The 18741-nt window shown below is 42.9% G+C and overlaps 1 protein-coding gene across 4 annotated transcripts in view; it reads left to right on the top strand.

Annotated features, from left to right (window-relative positions):
* Positions 1-18301, top strand: part of PLPPR2 (phospholipid phosphatase related 2) — a 45827-nt gene extending 27526 nt beyond the window's left edge. For 3 of the 4 annotated variants that reach the window (XM_077470377.1, XM_077470376.1, XM_077470379.1), the window contains 3 exons: positions 2313-2489; positions 4641-4756; positions 11431-18301. In XM_077470377.1, the coding sequence (XP_077326503.1) occupies positions 2313-2489; positions 4641-4756; positions 11431-11536 (399 nt within the window). In that variant the 3' untranslated portion in view covers positions 11537-18301. Of the gene's footprint in view, positions 1-2312; positions 2490-4640; positions 4773-11430 lie in introns of all 4 variants that reach the window. The other variant, XM_077470378.1, reaches the window with a different exon arrangement.
* The last annotated feature ends 440 nt before the right edge of the window (positions 18302-18741 follow it).

Genomic DNA, 18741 nt, shown 5'->3' with positions numbered 1-18741 from the left:
GTAAGATGTGGCAAGCTCATAGAGACTTATCCAAAGTGATGTAGAGCTGTGATAGCTGCAAAAGGTGGCTCTACAAAGTATTGACTTAGTTCTGCACATTGACTTTTTTCTGTTATTTTGTCCTATTTCTTGTTTGCTTCACAATAAAAAAAAAAGAAGATCTTCAAAGTTGTGAGCATGTTCTGTAAATTAAATGATGCAAATCCTCAAAAAATCCATGTTAATGCCAGGTTGTGAGGCAACAAAACACGAAAAATGCCAAGGGGGTGAATACTTTTGCAAGGCACTCTATTAGACCTGTCACAAAATTTGTAGTGAAATGCACGATGATGCGTTGTGACATGCTGCAACACATGAGCATTGCCTTCGTGCATTGGGATGCCACTCAAAATGAGTGGTGCTGCAATATATGTAATGTGAGTTGCTGCATGTTCAGGTAAAGGGGAAGTTACTGCATCTCAAGCATAGTGGGGTTGATTTACAGTACTAAAGGCAAATAGACTGTGCACTTTGCAAAGTGCAGTTTCACTCAACAGGTGGTTGTTGCTCCAGAGCTTAGTAAACGAGGTAAAGCTTCACTTTGAGAAGAATATCCAATCCCATGAAAAGAAAATACAAAAAACAAAATTTTTGATAGCACACAGTTGGATTATGGAAGTCAGCAGAGCTTCTGCTCATTTACCAAGCTCTGGAGCAACTCATGGTATGAGAATCAATGACAATAATCTAAATCTAAATTGGCTTATCCACCAATAATTATTTCAAGTGCATGTCAACCTGTTAAATGACCCAGCAGCTTCAGCGGCCAGATCTTTGTTCCTGGGGTTTCATTCCATGGTGACACATCTGAGGTGTCACTCTTGATGTGAGATTTCCTTTATTTTATGTAATAAATAGGTAGTGAACTGAGACCACTTGGCTTATTGATGGCTGGAGCCAAATGCAAACTTTCCCGGAAGTCATTGATGGGTGCTGTTAATGGTGTACAAAAGCCAGCAGGTAATAAAGCCAACCAATAATGCAGTAGCAGCCAGGGGTGCAGGATAAAGGACTGAAGGGGGTGACCAGGACCTTACTTTGGGAGAATCAGATTGCTTCCTATACTCCTTTATTGCCCTTCTGTGTACTTACGTTAATGCAAGCCAGTCATTTGAGGGTAGAATGTTAAGCCCACAATACAGGCAGACAATGGAATTGTTGAGCATCAGTTTACCAGTTATCAGAGGTAACCTAACAGTGTGTAATTTTGTTTCTATCCATTTCATTATTATTATTATTGTACAGGAGTTATACAGCGCTGACAGTTTACGCAGCGCTTTACAACTTGAGGGTAGACAGTACAAATACAATACACTTTAATACAGTAGGAATCAGAGGGCCCTGCTTGTTAGAGCTTACAATCTAAGAGGAAGAGTCAAGAAATACAAGAGGTAATAACTGTTGGGGATGTGCTGATGGAGAAAATAAATGTACAGTTGTTAGGTGGGGGCCAGATAAGCTTCTCTGAAGAGATGGGTTTTCAGGGATCGTCTAAAAGTAAATAAAGTAGGAGAGAGTCAGACAGATTGGGGTAGAGCATTCCCGAGGATGGGAAAGGCTCTGGAGAAGTCCTGGAGGCGAACATGGGATGAGGTGACAAGGGAGCTAGAGAGCAGGGGGTCTTGGGAGGAGCGAAACGGGAGATTTGGTTGGTATTTTAAGACCAGGTTAGAGATGTAGCTTGGGCCAGGTTGTGGATGGCTTTGTAAGTTACTGTTGGTATCTTGAATTTGATTTGTTGGTTGAGTGGCAGCCAGTGGAGGGATTGGCAGAGAGGGGTAGCAGATGGAGATTGGTTTGTAAGGTGGATGAGCCTGGTAGCAGCGTTCATGATGGACTGAAGGGAGGATAGCCTCTTTAGAGATAAGACAATGAGGGGGAGTTGGAATAGTCAAGACGAGAGATGACCAGGGAGAAGGTTTGTGGCGACATTGGAAAGGATAGTTCGGTGTCCAGGATTACACCTAGGACCTTGGCATGGGGCAATGAGCCGCTGATTTTGACAGAGAAATCAGGGGAAGTGGCACGTGGGGGAGGAAATATCATGAGCTCAGTTTTGGATAGGTTGAGTTTGAGGAAGGAATGTGACGTCCAGGCTGATATCTGTTAGTTTTCATGTCATGGGAATGTAATTTAGAAAATAATATCACTTTTCAATGTTTATTGAAGTTATAGTAGTTAATGGAGGGCTTTTAGGATACTTTTTTTTTACCAATGACTAACCAATATAAGAATATTCTCTGCTGATATTTGTACAATTTTTTTTTTTATAGATGTATGTCACACTTGTTCTAAAGATAAAGGGATCTCGGCTGGTGAAACCATCCCTGTGTCTGGCTCTCCTCTCCCCGTCATGGCTGCTCTGTCTGCTGCGCGTGGCTGAATACCGGAACCATTGGAGGGACGTTCTTGCTGGCACTGTGGTTGGATCTGCTATTGCTGTGTTCTTAGTAAGAGCTGAGAATTGGGTGATTAGAAGAAAACCGCAAAGTATAGATATTTAGGATGTAGGTCCATTGCAGATTTATCAGCTGGGCAAACAGCTAAATACACACATAAAATGCATATAAGGGAACTGATTTACCTGCCAGAGGTAGATTTGTATTTCTGTCCATCTATTTCTATGGTGGGCCATACATGGGTCAGTTTTTTTGTTCAACCAGCAAGTTGAACTTGTCCAGTAAACAGGGCAATTCCAAAGTCCTTCAGTACATTTATGCCCAGAACAATAGGTACCAATGAGCTTGCTGGGCCACAATTCGCCACCACCCCTACTCAGTCCACCACTTGGTCGTTGACCTAGATCTTTACCAAAGTGACACCTTCTACCAGCATGGGCAAATTGTTGAGGGATAGCAAGGAGGGGTCCAGCTGGTCTAGCTTCCCAAACGGCTGGACATAGTCATACTTCAATACAGTGGCCTCAGAACCTGTGAACCGCTTTTCATTGTCCCTAACAGACGGGTCACTTGTCCCTACACTACCCACACGTGAAATAGACTCTGCCTGACCTAATATGACTGCCAGAGTCACACCGGCAGCAGCATCTAGTCCAATAGCTTCCCCAGCGACCCAGAAAACCATAGGGGAACCATGTTCCTCTTGACCTCCCCTCCAACTGCAATGCCACTGCCTTCAGGCATCACTTACAAAGGGGAAAACGGACTGCACCTGGCTATATATATAGTTATTGTGTACATATAGTTTTGCTTTTGCGTGTCCCTGTTTTGAACCAAAATCACAATTTTTTTTATGACTTTTCCAGTGTTAGCTATGATTTATATACATCAGTAAAAGAACACGCAGACTCTGATTTATAAAGGTGCAAGAGGACCAGAGAATCTGAATGACTTTTTATTCATACAAATATAAAATAGTATGACTATTTATACTGTCATAAACCATGCCTATGGTGTTCCTTATGGCACCATTTGCACGGGCATTTTGCCATGCTGAAAATCCCAGCAGCAGGAATCTACTGATTGCTGGCTGTGTGAACAGGTACAAATAGCTGTGGCCACCAATATTCTGTCATTGCAGTCTACAGGCTTGGCGGGCACTGCTATCCATGGGCAGCTTTCAATCCCAGCGGCAGGAATCAGTAGATTCCTACCGCTGGGATTCACAGCATGGCAAAACTCCCATGCGAATCATGCCTTAAGCCCCGTACACACGATTGGACTTTCCAACAACAAAACCGCAGAATTTTGTTCAAAGGGTGTTGACTCCAACTTGTCTTGCATACATGCGGTCACACAAATGTTGGCCAACAGTTACGAACGTAGTGACGTACAAGATGTATGGCGAGCCGATAAAAAGGAAGTTCAATAGTCTCCATTACGAACGCTAGTTTTACAAGACCGAGCGCCTCCGCCTCGTCCTTGATTCCGAGCATGCGTGTTTGTACTTTGGACTTTTTTCCGACAGACTTGTGTACACACGATCGGAAAGTCCGACGACACATTTGTTGGTGGAAAATTTGAGAACATGCTAGCCAACATTTGTTGGTAAAAAGTCCAACAACAATTGTCCGATGGACCACACACACACGGTCAGACTTTCGGCCAACAAGCTCACATCCAATATTTCCTGTTGGGAAATCCGATCGTGTGTACGCAGCGTTACTCGTTGACTGCCAAGGATGTATTGAAAACATAACGGATGCCCTTGATGTAGTGATGAACCAAGTTCATCACTACATAACACTACTATAAATCTGTAAAAACATTTTAAAGTATTCCTTTATTTTGTTTAGTATCCTTGTCTGTTGTGCTATATTGTAGGTGTCTATAAATGCATGTGAATATGTCTTTTGCACATGATGCAGGGTGTGTAGATGAAGTCACAATTTGTCTGGGGGCACAACAATTTATAACAGTTTATCTATAGCTACTGTTTATGACAGTCTGTGACAGTTAATGACAGTTTATGTAAATGCTATAATCTTTTCATTTGTATGGATATTTAATGTCATTCAGATTTTCTGGTCCTATAAGAAGAGTATATTGACAGTAGAAAATGACAATAGAAAATGATAGAAAGGAATCAGTTGATCGCTCAGATCTCACAACGCTGTCTCTGAATGTCCCTTCCCACACCAGGTAACCTGTGTACTGAATAATTTCGGGAGCTCCACCCCTGAGGAGAAGGAGTTACATCAGAAAGAAGAGGACGAGGTCCCTATACCTGAGAACCTTCATCCTCCGGCACGTGAAAAGTTAAGTGTGGTACAGGTAAGGGGGACCCAGTAAGCTAAGCCCTTGTACACACGGTCGGACATTCCGACAACAAAATCCATCCGATTTTGGCCGACGGATTTTGTCCGAACTCAGACAAAGTTGTCGGAAAATCCGATCGCACGTAACGTGACGACGTTATTTCGTTATGACGGGACTACGTTCAGGCTAGTAGCCAATAGCTTTGGTCTAGGAATTTGATCTGAGCATGCGTGGCACTTTGTCCGATCGGAATTCTCTACACACAATCGGACAAAGTCCGATCGGATCATGTTGTCGGAAAATTTTATAGCCCAGCTCTAAAACTTTGTCGGTCGGATATTCCGACGGAAACAGTCCGATGGAGCCCACACATAGTCGGATTATCCGACAGCACGGTCCGATCGGACATTTTCCGTCGGAATGTCCGACCGTGTGTACAAGGGCTAAGAAGAACAGTTTTCATTTATCAGAGTGCCTTGAATAAGAACAGATTCCACAGCCTCATAGCAACCAGACTCAAGCTTGTGAATTAAAAAAAGCAGTTGTAGTATGATGGACAGGATCTGACTGGTTCATATTTCAGACACTTTGATAAAGTGGTAGGTAACGCCACCCATTCAAATGGTCCTGCACCCGCATCTGCACGGATGTCACATTGGGAGCAGCAGCTGTTTCTGTGCAGCTGCTGTGTCCCAATAGACAGCAATGGGACTACCGGCACGAGGATACATGCAGCACCTATGCATCCCCTTGCTGGTAAACACTACCTTGCACGGTGCACTGATTACATCTCCCTTTGTGAGCGAGGCCCAATAGTAATTTAATGGTAAACATAAAGCTCTGAAGGCCCTTATTTGCATCTTACTGCATAAAATGATTTCACATCTATGTGGTAGCAAGCTGGCATGCCCTTAGAGATGAATAGGACCTGAATATGTTTCATAGGTTTAAGCATCTATTTATACTTATGTGCAAGTTAACATGTTATAATTTTGCCTTGAAGTGTATTACGGTACCTTCTTAAAGTGGTTGTAAAGTAAAAAAAAAGATTACTGCCAACATCTCTGTTCTACTAAGCTATACCCTATGTACAGGTTTGTATAAAATTGTGCCTGTAAATACCTTATTTCAGTTTGTTTCTGGCCGGTCACGTGACCTCCGGTCGCTGTTCTCCCCCAATCTAAGGGCTACAGCGGTAGGGCCCGAGATCCTCCTCTGATGTCAGCTGAAAGGTCACGTGACCTCTGTGTTTTCTGCTCAGCCTTTCCCGCTGTAGCCCTTAGATTGGGGGAAGAGAGCGGCCAGGGGTCATGTGACCGGCCAGAAACAAACTGAACAAATTTTTTATTTACATTTTTTTCCAATTTTTTACAGGCACAATTTTATATAAACATGTACTGTACACCAGGTAGTATAGCTTAGTAGAACAGAGGGGCGGGCCGTAATATTTTTTGAACTTTACTGCCAGCTACTAATAGGGCAGGAGGGGAGGGGAGGAGCGGGGAAGAGATTGGCTCACACACACAGGAGCTGACAGGCAGGGAAGGAGGGGGAAAGAGGTGAACAGCAGAATGACAGAGGCATATAACCTGACCACGGTATCATGGATCAGCAGCCATGATTACTGTGGTCAGTACAATAAAGGGGACACAGGAACAGGCAGAATCAACCAGGTTTTTTACATCATAGAGAGGGACAGATTGGACAAACCTGCTAAGGAAATATAGGGACACATAGGTTACAACCTTTTTAAGGCAGCCTTTTCAGTTTGAATAAGCCCTCAATAAATCCCAATTGTACAAAAATATTTACCTGCACTTCTTTTGAGCAATGCATATCACCACATCTGTTGCCCTGATGCATCCTTGTTTAGTGACACTCCCATAAATTGCCATACTGTTAAATGCTCTATAAAGTTAAGTGGGCTGACATGGTCTGTGCTGGTAATGAGGTGTATGGGGGTGCATGGGAGAGAAAGGCTCAGGAAATAATCTTGTATAGTGGATTAGTATCGTGCTTAGTGAATTGAGCTCATTGTTTGCTATAGAATGGTAAGTGCATTCTAAAGGTATTGGGGTTGAGTTACTAAAACTGTACAGTGCAAAATCTGGTGCAGCTGTGCATGGTAGCCAATCAGCTTCTAACTTAAGCTTGTTCAATTAAGCTTTGGTGATGAAACCTGGAAGCTGATTGGTTTCCATGCAGAGCTGCACCAGATTTTGCACTCATTTTTGTAAATCCCCCCCCCCCCCATTGTGTCAGAGAGCAATCCTATGAATCTCAGTGTGCAGATTATTTTTATGTTCAGTCACTCACCTGGAAAGAATATGCCCAGTAGCCACACTATGTCAGATTTGTGTCACATTCCCTTTAAGAGATTTAAGGCTGAACTCCGGGTAAATTAAAAATCTACCCTTCAAGTGGCGCTCCCCCTTCATTGCAAAGGCTAAATGTTTGTTTATGCCAAGGGTACATGTAAAAAGCACCTTTTACTCACCATATCCCTTGCTTATTGGGTAGGCTCACATCTTCTCTCCAATGCTTTGGGTTGTGGGTGGGCCCTCAGGCATCCGTTCTTACAATAGGGGACTACTGGTGCTGTGTTGTATGTGATGCTGGCTGGAGTGCACTGCTGAAGGGAAGAGGCTTCTGGAGGCCAGTCCCATATAAGGAGGGGCCTGCCCCAAGAAAAAACAAGCATTTAAACTTTGCAGAGCAGGGGGAGCCCCACTGCAGGGGTAGACTTTCAGCTTAACCCCTTCCGGACCGCCCGTCGTCGTTATACGTCAGTATTTTGAAGAGGAATATTGTTGTTATGACAGGCAGCTAGCTACCATAACCCCAGTATTCTCTTCTTCAGTGAGCGGTCTTGTTTCAGATAAAAGTGGTCTCTGCGGCGGATTCGCCGCAAGATCACTTTTGTCAGCAGCGGAAGAGGGGCCCCATCCCCGCCCTCCCGCCATGCTCCAGTGCCTTCCAACGTTTACCAGAGCCGTTGGCAGCCGCGGAGGCGATCGGATGTTCACCCTTGCTGGGCATGGAGACTAGTGAGGGGAAGATGGCCCCTACCCATCTCCATAACACGTCCATAGCTCTTAAAGGGACATTTTTTAAATTATTTTTTTAAATGACAAACTGTTTTTTTTTATTGCATTTTAGTGTAAATATGAGATCTGAGGTCTTTTTGACCCCAGATCTCATATTTAAGAGGTCCTGTCATGCTTTTTTTTCTATTACAAGGGATGTTTACATTCCTTGTAATAGGAATAAAAGTGACACTTTAAAAAAAAATTAAAAAAAAAAGTGTAAAAATAAAAGGTAAAATAAATCAGAATTTTAAAAAAAAATTTAAACACGCCCCGTCCCGACGAGCTCGCGTGCAGAAGCAAACGCATATGTGAGCAGCGCCCGCATATGAAAATGGTATTCAAACCACACATGTGAGGTATCACCACGATTGGTAGAGCGAGAGCAATCATTCTAGCTCTAGACCTCCTCTGTAATTCAAAACATACAACCTGTAGAATCTTTTTAAACGTCACCTATGGAGATTTTTAAGAGTAAAAGTTTGTTGCCATTCCACGAGCGGGCGCAATTTTGAAGCGTGACATGTTGGGAATCAATTTACTCGGTGAAACATTATCTTTCACAATATAAAAAAAATAGGCTAACTTTACTGTTGTCTTATTTTTTTATTAAAAAAAGTGTATTTTTTTAAAATAAAAAGTGCGCTTGTAAGACCGCTGTGCGAATACGGTGTGACAGAAAGTATTGCAACAACCGCCATTTTATTCTCTAGGGTGTTAAAAAAATTGTATAATGTTTGAGGGTTCTAAGTAATTTTCTAGCAACAAAATCTGTTTTAACTTGTAAACAACAAATCTCAGAAAGAGGCTCGATCCTTAAAGAGGGATTCCGCCCAAAAAAAAATATTAAAAGCCAGCAGCTATAAATACTACAGCTGCTGACTTTTAAAAAATGGAAACTCACCTGTCCCGGGTTCCAGCGATGCCGGCAGCCGAGGCCGATCGACCGCTCGGGCCTCGGCTGCTGCCGCCGCCATTCGAGGTGAGGGAATCAGGAAGTGAAGCAAATCGGCTTCACTTCCCGGTTCCCTACTGCGCATGCGCGAGCCGCGCCGCGCAATGGGATAGGTCCGCGCTGTCACTGGGACCCATGTGTGTCCCAGCAGACAGCGCGGCAGGGCAGGAAGTGGCGTAGACTCCCGTGGGAGTCTATGCCCGGAAGTGGGTGAAAATACCTGTCTTTGACAGGTATCTCCACCCCCCTCCCCCCTGAAAGGTGTCAATTGTGACACCGGAGGGGGGGGGGGGGTTCCGATCAGCGGAGGTTCCACTTTAGGGTGGAATCCCGCTTTAATTAAGGAGAGTTAAGTGGCTAACACTTCTGCCTATAGCCAGGACTATCTGCATGAAGTTTTCATGTTCTCCCTTTGCTTTTGCTAGTTTTCTTCAACACTTCAAAGACATGCTGGTAGGTTAGTTGACTCCTATCTAAAATTGGGCCTAGTATGAAATTCTGCTGAATGCGTCAAAGATGGCTGCCCCACCTCCTATCAGCCCCAGCACCAATTTGATAAGAGGGGGGAAGTACTACATACATATAAAATACAGTGGCTTCCACCTAGCAGCACTAGGCTCATTTGTTTGGATCCCAACCACGGCACTACATGCTTGAAGTTTGCATGTTCTCCCCGTGCCTGTGCGGGTTTCCTCCGGGTACTCCGGTTTCCTCCCACACTCCAAAGACATACTGGTAGGTTAATTGGCTCTTATCTAGATTGGCCCTAGTAAGTGTATGTATGAATGTGTGTTAGGGATATTACACTGTAAGCTCCTTGAGGGTACAGACTGATGTGAATGTACAATATACATACAATATATATTGGGACACCTGCCTTTACATGCACATGAACTTTAATGGCATCCCAGTCTTAGTCCATAGGGTTCAATATTGATTTGGCCCACCCTTTGCAGCTATAACAGCTTCAACTCTTCTGGGAAGGCTGTCCACAAGGTTTAGGAGTGTGTCTATGGGAATGTTTGACCATTCTTCCAGAAGAGCATTGGTGAGGTCAGGCACTGATGTTGTATGAGAAGGCCTGACTTGCAGTCTCCACTCTAATTCACCCCAAAGGTGATCTATTGGGTTAAGGTCAGGACTCTGTGCAGGCCAGTCAAGTTCCTCCATCCCAAACTCGCACATTCATTTCCTTATGGACCTTGTTTTGTGCACTGGTACGCAGTCATGTTTGAACAGGAAGGGGCCATCCCCAAACTTTTCCCACACAGTTGGGAGCATGAAATTGTCCAAAATGTCTTGGTATGCTGACACCCTAAGTTTTTCCTTCACTAGAACTAAGCGGCCAAGCCCAACCACTGAAAAACAACTCCACACCATAATCCCCCCTCCACCAAATAATTTGGACCAGTGCACAAAGCAAGATCCATAAAGACATGGATGAGCGAGTTTGGGGTGGAGGAACTTGACTGGCCACAGAGTCCTGACCTAAACCATATAGAACAGGGGTCTTCAAACTACAGGCCTCCAGTTGTTGAAGAACAACACTTTCCATCATGCCTAGTCATGTCTGTGAATGTCAGAGTTTTACAATGCCTCATGGGATGTGTAGTTCTGCAACAGCTGGAGAGCCATAGTTTGAAGATTCCTGATATAGAACACCTTTGGGGTGAATTAGAGTGGAGACTACAAGCCAGGCCTTCTTGTCCAACATCAATGCCTGACCTCACAAATGCACTTCTGGAAGAATGGTCAAACATTCCCATAGACATACTCCTAAACCTTGTGAACAGCCTTCCCAGAAGAGTTTAAAGCGGTATTCCACCCTAAAGTGGAACCTCCGCTGATCGGATCCCTCCCCCCCTCCGGTGTCACAATTGACACCTTTCAGGGGGGAGGGGGGTGGAGATACCTGTCAAAGACAGGTATTTACACCCACTTCCGGGCATAGACTCCCGTGGGAGTCTACGCCATTTCCTGCCCTGCCGCGCTGTCTGCTGGGACACACACGGGTCCCAGTGACAGCGCAGAGATTTCCTATTGCGCAGCGCAACTCGCGCATGCGCAGTAGGGAACCGGGAAGTGAAGCCGATTCGCTTCACTTCCTGATTCCCTCACCTATAATGGTGGCGGCAGCAGCCGAGGGCTGAGCGATCGATCGGCCTCGGCTGCCGGCATCGCTGGAACCCGGGACAGGTGAGTGTCCATTTATTAAAAGTCAGCAGCTGTAGTATTTATAGCTGCTGGCTTTTAATATTTTTTTTTTGGTGGAATCCCTCTTTAAGCTGTTATAGCTGCAAAGGGTGGGATACCTCAATATTGAACCTTACGGACAAAACTGGGATGTCATTAAAGGGCATGTGTGGGTAAAGGCAGGTGTCCCAATACTTTTGACACTATAGTGTATATAGAAAGCACTGTGTAAATTGATGGCGTTATATAAGTACCAGTAATAATAAAATAATAATAGGAGTAAAATGGCCTACAGCAAAATCAGTATGTGTATTTTTGCTGTACAATTATAACATTATTTCTGTTTTTTCTCTTTCTCTCGCTCCTTTGATCGCTCTCTTTCTTTTTCTTTCTCCCCCTCTCCTTTTCTCTTTTTTTCTTCCTTCTTTCCCCTCCATAGGATTGTGGAACTACATCCAGTAATGTCACTTGACCCTCCTCCATGCCTTGTTCCTGTTACCCCAGATGTTCTTATACCATCGAACTGTATGACCAGCCAAGTATAGAGCTCAGTGGTGCTCATCGGAGTCTCACCAAGTGAACGGTGCCCAAGAGCTGTGAGCGTGTGATCCCTTTTGCACTGAATATTTGTATGCACGTCAGAGACGAATCTCCTGCCTTTACCACCGCTCTGACACTGGCAACACAATGTGAGAGCTTTTCCAGATTTTGACACCAAATTCTCACAGATCGAAAGTGATTTCATCATAGTAGTGTTATTTATCAGGCTCGTCATTCACATGTGTGCGTTCATACCTTCATTTTTGCAACATAAGGAGCACCTATGACCTTCCTCTGTTTCCTTACAGATGTTCGGTTGCAGCAATTCTGTATATAAAACGTAGGACATAATTATATATGAAAACATGGGTTGCACCGATACTGGTATCGGTATCGGTGCCGATATCGAGTATTTGCACAAGTATCAGTACTCATGCAAATGCACCGATACCTGAAACCGATACTTTCAGGCTCAGTTCTTTGAGCTGTCAGTGGGTCTCTCCTGTTGACAGCTGAAGTGTTAAAGAAGTCCGGTAATTAGAGCTGTCAAAGTTCTGCCAAAAACTGTCCCCCCATCGGATAGTGTCCGCCCCGTACTGCGCAGGCGCATCGCTTGCGCAGTACGGAGGGCAAAGAGACTCCGAAAGTCTCTCCGAAGATGACTGGCGCCTGTGCACTGAGCCCAGGTTCAAGCCCCACCATCCAAGTGGACATATGGTAGCACTTAGTAACAGGGCCCCTCGCGGGCTCGGTTCGCTTGCCACGCTTCAGGCACAGCCTTGCTTCGCTCAGCAATTTTTTGTTCTAACTCTATGTCCACTTGGATGGTGGGGCTTGAACCTGGACTCAGTGCGTAGGCGCGGTTCATCTTCTGAGACTTTTGGCGTCTCCTTGTCTTCCGTACTTGCGCAAACGCAGTACATGGCGGACACTATCCGACGGGGGACAGTATTCGACCCCAACACCGGCAATGTTTATTAACAACATTGCTCAGCTGCCAAAATACTAAAATATAAAGAAACATTGTTTCTTTTTGTATCATTCTGTTTCTTCATCTGCAGATCAAAGGGATGAACAAATGTTCCTCTGTTTAACCCTTAATTTACTGTAATCAGCCTTAATTAACTCCCTATTCTCCTCCATTTAATTATTATTTTTCTGCTTTTTTTTTTTACGTCTATTTTAAAAACGTTAAACAATTAAAACTTTTTTTTGTTTGCTTTGTTAGTGAATATTTTCATACATATATAGTAACATATATTTATAAATTTCACGTTGAAAAAGCGCAAAATTTAAAAAAAAAATGTTTTATTTCATTTGTAAATTACTTTTCAATGCTTTGTACCATTGCTGACAGCTGAAGTGAAAACAAAACAGCTGGGGTAGGTATCGGTAACTGGTGTCGGCGAGTACTCACTGTAAAAAAAAATGGTATCGGTGCATCCCTAATGAAAACCCTTGTGGTTGATCATCAATTCCCACAGTTTCAGCTGTTTTTTGAGCTGTTCGGTGATAATTTGTCACTCGTTTTTACTGTATTTTAAAAATATGGTTCAGTGAAATCTATTTTGTAGCTAACTTTCTCCAGTCTGCAAAACCTTCTTGACAGTTTTATTTTATTTTTATTTTTTTACTGAAACTATTGTCAAAAATGTTCCCCATTCTAAACCTGTTCTTATCCATATCTAATCCAAGGAAGAACTTCATAAAGTCTTCATTTGATCTAATCCATTGGTTTACCTATATCTACCCAATCTTGTAGATATGGATAAAAAAGTAGATGGAATTTCACAGAGAATCATAAAATAATAATATTTGAATAGGACCCCTAGTGTTCTTAAAGTGTACCTGTCAGTAGACAAATTGCTGCAAAAGAAGATAATAGGAGAGGGTCGGAACTACCATTTTGTTTTTAATTTTCTGAAGGTTTTAGAGTATTTTGAAAGTCAGAATGTTAAAGTGGACCCGACCCAGATTAAAACACATTTATGATAACAACAGTGCTATGTTTGTCTACAAATTGATCCTTATGTCCCTGTGAAGCCCCCTGGATACTAGGGTCAGATACCAGAATGTCAGTGTAGACTAGAGGTTTTTCATTTGATAGTTGAATGCTGGGACATAGCTTAAAGTAAAACTAAATAAATAAAAAAAAAAAACACGTACTGCATAGGAGAATATGCCACAAATTAAATTCTTTTACTGGTATAAAGGTGGCTTTTGTGCCTCTCCTCCTTTAGCTTTAATTTGCTCCTGGAGTTTGTTGACATGACAGCTTAGCTTCATCAGCTGATATCTCCTTGTCTTTATTCATTTATTATAGGTACTTATATAGCGATGTCAATTTACGCATCGCTTTATATAATATATTGTACATTCACATCAGTCCCCGCTCTCAAGAGCATTACAATGTAAGGTCCCTAACTTGCATTCATACAAACACATAATAGGGCCAATTTAGACAGAAGCTAATTAACATACCAGCATGTCTTAGCCCTTGTACACACGATCGGAGATTCCAACGGAATATCCGTCGTACCAAATTTTCCAACTTGCCGGAAATATTTTCCGACAAAATGCTCCGATCGGACATACTCCGATCATGTGTAGAGAATTCCGATCGGACAAAGTGCCACGCATACTCAGATCAAATTCCTACATCAAAGCTATTGGCTACTAGCCTGAACGTAGTCCCATCGTAACGAAATTACGTCATCACGTTCTGAAAGATCGGATCTTCCGACAACTTTGTCCGACCGTGTGTATGCAACAGTTTCGAACAAGATCCGTCGGACAAAATCCGACGGATTTGGTTGTCGGAATCTCCGACCGTGTGTACAAGGGCTGAGTGTGGGAGGAAGCCAGAGTACCCAGAGGAAACCCACGTAGGCATAGGGAGAGCATGCAAACTCCAGGCAGGTAGTGCCGTGGTTGGGATTCGAATCAATGACCCTAGTGCTGTCTTTTAGGAAGTTTGCTGACCACTAGGGAAGCTCCCTGGACAATGAAATGGTAAAGGGTGAAGCTTCGCTATGAAGTCAGAAGAAGTTCTTCCATCACGTCAACGGCCTGTTAGAAGTTGCCACATGATTCTCCCAGGGTTGATCCTACCATAAGGGGAACAGTTTTTTTTTCTATTTGGTGTCTTCTAAGAGCAGAGTGGAGGATGTTCTTTTTGACCCTTACCCCCAGATAACAGCAGAGGGATTCAGACCTAATTCATGTGGACCTCAAAAGTGGATGTTTTGGGGGCATTTTTTAGTGCCTACCAACTGCCAAATGGCTCTGTGCATCACCTTTACTAGGCATTGCTTTGCACTTTAACAACCCAACCATTGCATGCAACATTCGGGCCACACTATTCTATTCATTTTCATTGCCTCCCTTCAGTTGGGAAGTGTTGACAGGGTCGGCCAATAGTACCTGCACGGGTCTGCTAGTTGCCCATTTAAATCCATGGTCTGCATGAACTTAACCTAACAGTAACTGCCTTCATGAAGGTTGGTTAAATGAGCTGGGGCATGATTTCATGTGTAGGAAAGCTCCTGCAACTAACTCACCTAACCTAACATTCTAACACTGCCACAGAGGAGTTTAAAGGTGTGGTTGGGCAGGGCAGAACTTTTGTAAAATACACTAAAACCTTTAACTTGATTACAACAAAAGCAGAGCCATCCTTCCCTGCTTCTTGGCAGCTTGCTGTATGCTGCAATGTAATAGGTGTACATTAAGGTTAGGCGGCACTGGGGGTCTCTGTGGGACTCCCCAAGCCTCATCTTGTGTGACGTTGCACGAATAGCTATCACAGTGCAAATCCCACTGCATGTGTACCAACCCAACAGTATAGTTAAATAAAAGCTCCTCTCAGTTAACCTAACCAAGCTTGATTGCTGCATTTGTATTTTCCCTTCTCATTGGTGATATCAGACTACTCAGTGACTGCTGCCCATGTAGCTGCACCTATCATGAAATAATAACCCCCTTTCCAACAACAAAGAGCATTGTAAGGGTCTTTCAGACTGTTGCATTGTGTTACCAGTTTTAATGGACTGTCGCTGAACCTACATAGTGGTACCATTTGAATGGAACTCCAATGAAGTTTCACAGTGGAACTATTTTGATTGGAATGTACAATTAACCTAAACAGTGGTACCATTTTAAATGGCACTCCAATAAGGTATCACAGTGGAACTAATTTGAATGGCACTCCAATGAACCTACACAGTGGTACCATTTTGAGTGGAACAGTGCACCACAACACATATCCATTTCAGCTGCCCTACAATGCATGGATGGTTCATATCTGTGCATTGTGATGCGCTTCTTTGGGAAAAAAGTGCAGGTCTGGTAAAACCTGCATTGCCATCTGTTGACAACCCATTCAAAATGAATAAGAATAATGTGGTAGCATAATAGATCATGTGATCAGTGGATCAGGAGGAAATATGTGCTTAAAAAGCAGTGACCTCCAGGCCCAGATGCTTTTAATCAGAGAAAAAAAGTTTCTACTAAAAGAACTTTTTCCAGGTGGAAAGCGTAAAGCAGGCCTTGTGGGAAGTATCATTTTAAGTGCACGTATGTTACAAAATGTGCACGTTTTATAATTAAAGGTATTTTTTTTACCTCTCACGAAGATAACAGTAATGGTCTTCCCCCTCTGACAATGTCTTCATCTTTCTTAATGCCCAGAAGGCCAGATCCATCTTTTTTAGATATCATCTAGGATCAGCGTCTAATTTCAGAACTGATGCGTTGATTGATAATTATGTAAAGCCTAATGCCTGTGAAAATCTTGGCTGTTTTTACAAATGTCTGACACAGATCACTCCCTGCTGTAGCCCCTCACCTTGTGACTCGATACAAAGTTACAATGTAAAGTCTAACTCAGTCATTCTCGACCAGGGTTCAGTGGAACCCTAAGGTTCCTCTAGAGGTTGCTAGATGCTCCTTGAGCTGTGACTGATTGGCCTTCCATTTGATGGTGCCTCCATAGATCGATGGTCAATGCCACTTGGCAGAGCCAGCTGCATGGCACTAATCTTTTTAGCTGTCTGTAAAGGTGGCATTATGACCATCACCACAAAGGGGACATTCTTTCCACTAGTCACAGATAAAGGGACCTTTTCCCATTGACCACCTATGAATTGGTTTTTGGAAGCTTTCCCTGAGACCTGAAAATGATTTCAAGGGTTCTTATGGGGTTAAAAGGTTAAGAAAGGCTGGTCTAACTGATCGCTGTGGGAAGGGAGACTAAGGAAATGCTTATTTTTGCCTACAAGAGGATGTTGAGATCATTCTCTCAGACGCCTTCTCGTAAACCTAGGTAAAATCACTTGGAGGGAGCTTAAAGAATTTACATTTTTTTAATGATGAAAAGCACTACTTTTTAAAGATGTATACTGTTGTGTATCAGCATAAACAAACCAGCATAAACCTAGACCAGCAATGATGGCAGTATAAAATTGCTTAGACTTTGGTGTCCACAGTCCTTAGAAATCAGGCACTGACCTCCTCATCCGCCCTAACAAGCACCTGGTTATGAGGAAGCAGGATCTGTTATATGCTGTACATTATACCCTACAAAACAGATCATTACAACTCTCTTGTACGCTCTGATGCCATGTTTTTTGTACTCTCTCAGACCCTGTTATATTGTACTTTCCTGTATCTTGTTATCTTGTACCCTATTGTCCCCTTCTGTTCTTGGCATGGCAATGGAAAACTGGACTAAACTTTTCAGGTATGCACCCAATCCAGGTGGTACATACAAATCTAAGTTCTTAGTATATTCCAGTGGAATAGCCACTAAAAGATGACCGACACACACGTTTTATCTCCTAGATCCTTAGTGGATTCTCCATAGGAATACACAGAAAACATAAAGGCTGATGCTTTTATACAGTATTTGGGGACAAAAAACAGACTGAACAGAGAATGTACAGCAGTGCTTGATATACCTAGTTTAGAATATTCTTGGATTTCAGCAACAAGGCAATCTCTCTGGTATTTTTACCCTCAGATACTGCACAAAACTGTAGCCCAGTAACCCAATTGAATATCAGCAGTAGATGGACCTGAAGATGATTGCCCGAAGTCCAAAGTTGATCTAAACTTTAGTGGCTTCTCCACAGAAATATACAGAGAATTTACTTTTGTATGTACCACCTTGATTGGGTGCATACCTGGAAATCTCTGCCCAGGTTTTCATAGCCATGTCAAGGACAGATGGAGATAACAGGGTACAAAAGAGCTATGAAGGGTAGACTATACAGCATGTGCCTGATCCTGCTTACCTGTAAGTACATGTCAGGGTACAAGAGAGCGGTGAAGATCCTGATGGGGAAGAATTCTGTTTCACTTGACCTAAACAAAACAAAATATATATATATATTAAATGAATATTAGCATTTGGGATTCTGACGGGAGTCACTTCTGGTTTACCAGCCTGTAGCCGTTGATGCCTTTGTGATGCCTCCATGGAGATACGTTTTGATATCCCACCAGTAGAGGAAGCATGCTGACTGGGGATAAGCAAATGACTGTTATTTACACCTTAGGTTCCCCTCCTCTCTGATCCACCTATGAGCTTTGAGCAGTATTTCCCTTTAATTTAACACTTGAGATGGTGCAGCCTTCACAACAGGCAGCTATGAATCCAGACATGTTGTAGCTGTATCACTTTCTAACGTTGTGATTTCTATTATTTGTACATTTTTGTATGTGCTGCACACAATGATGGCTTCTATTAAAATTGATACTGTCTTGTAATATTTAAGTTTACATGATTTAATTTTTTTGTGGAGTGAGATATGCCTCGTGTCAATGCATTCTTAAGAAAGAAGCTTTTTTGTGGATATGTGATATATGGGGCATGTCAATCAGTGGTTATTTGTGTGCACATGGATGAGTGTACCCGTATTGCATATCTGAGAGGTAGACATCACCTTATAGGCATATCTATGGTCAAATACATACCTTTTACGATCTACAATATAAGCCTTAGATAAGTGGTATTTGGTGCACAGGGTAGCGCACCCTTGTCTAGTTTTATTTAATGGTTGCCACAATGAAGGTCATTAATAACACAGGCTTTTGTATATTTTTCTTGTAATAATGCTTTGCAGTTGTTTCTGCGTGCACCTTTACCATGTGGATATAAGAGGACATGGAGAGGAAAAATATTTCAATATTGGATCCTCTAATTAATACA

This window comes from Lithobates pipiens, unplaced genomic scaffold, assembly GCF_037356315.1.
Source record: "Lithobates pipiens isolate NorthernLeopardFrog02 unplaced genomic scaffold, aLitPip1_a1.2 Scaffold_8, whole genome shotgun sequence".
Lineage (NCBI taxonomy): Eukaryota > Metazoa > Chordata > Amphibia > Anura > Ranidae > Lithobates > Lithobates pipiens.
This window is presented reverse-complemented; position numbering and strand designations above follow the sequence as displayed.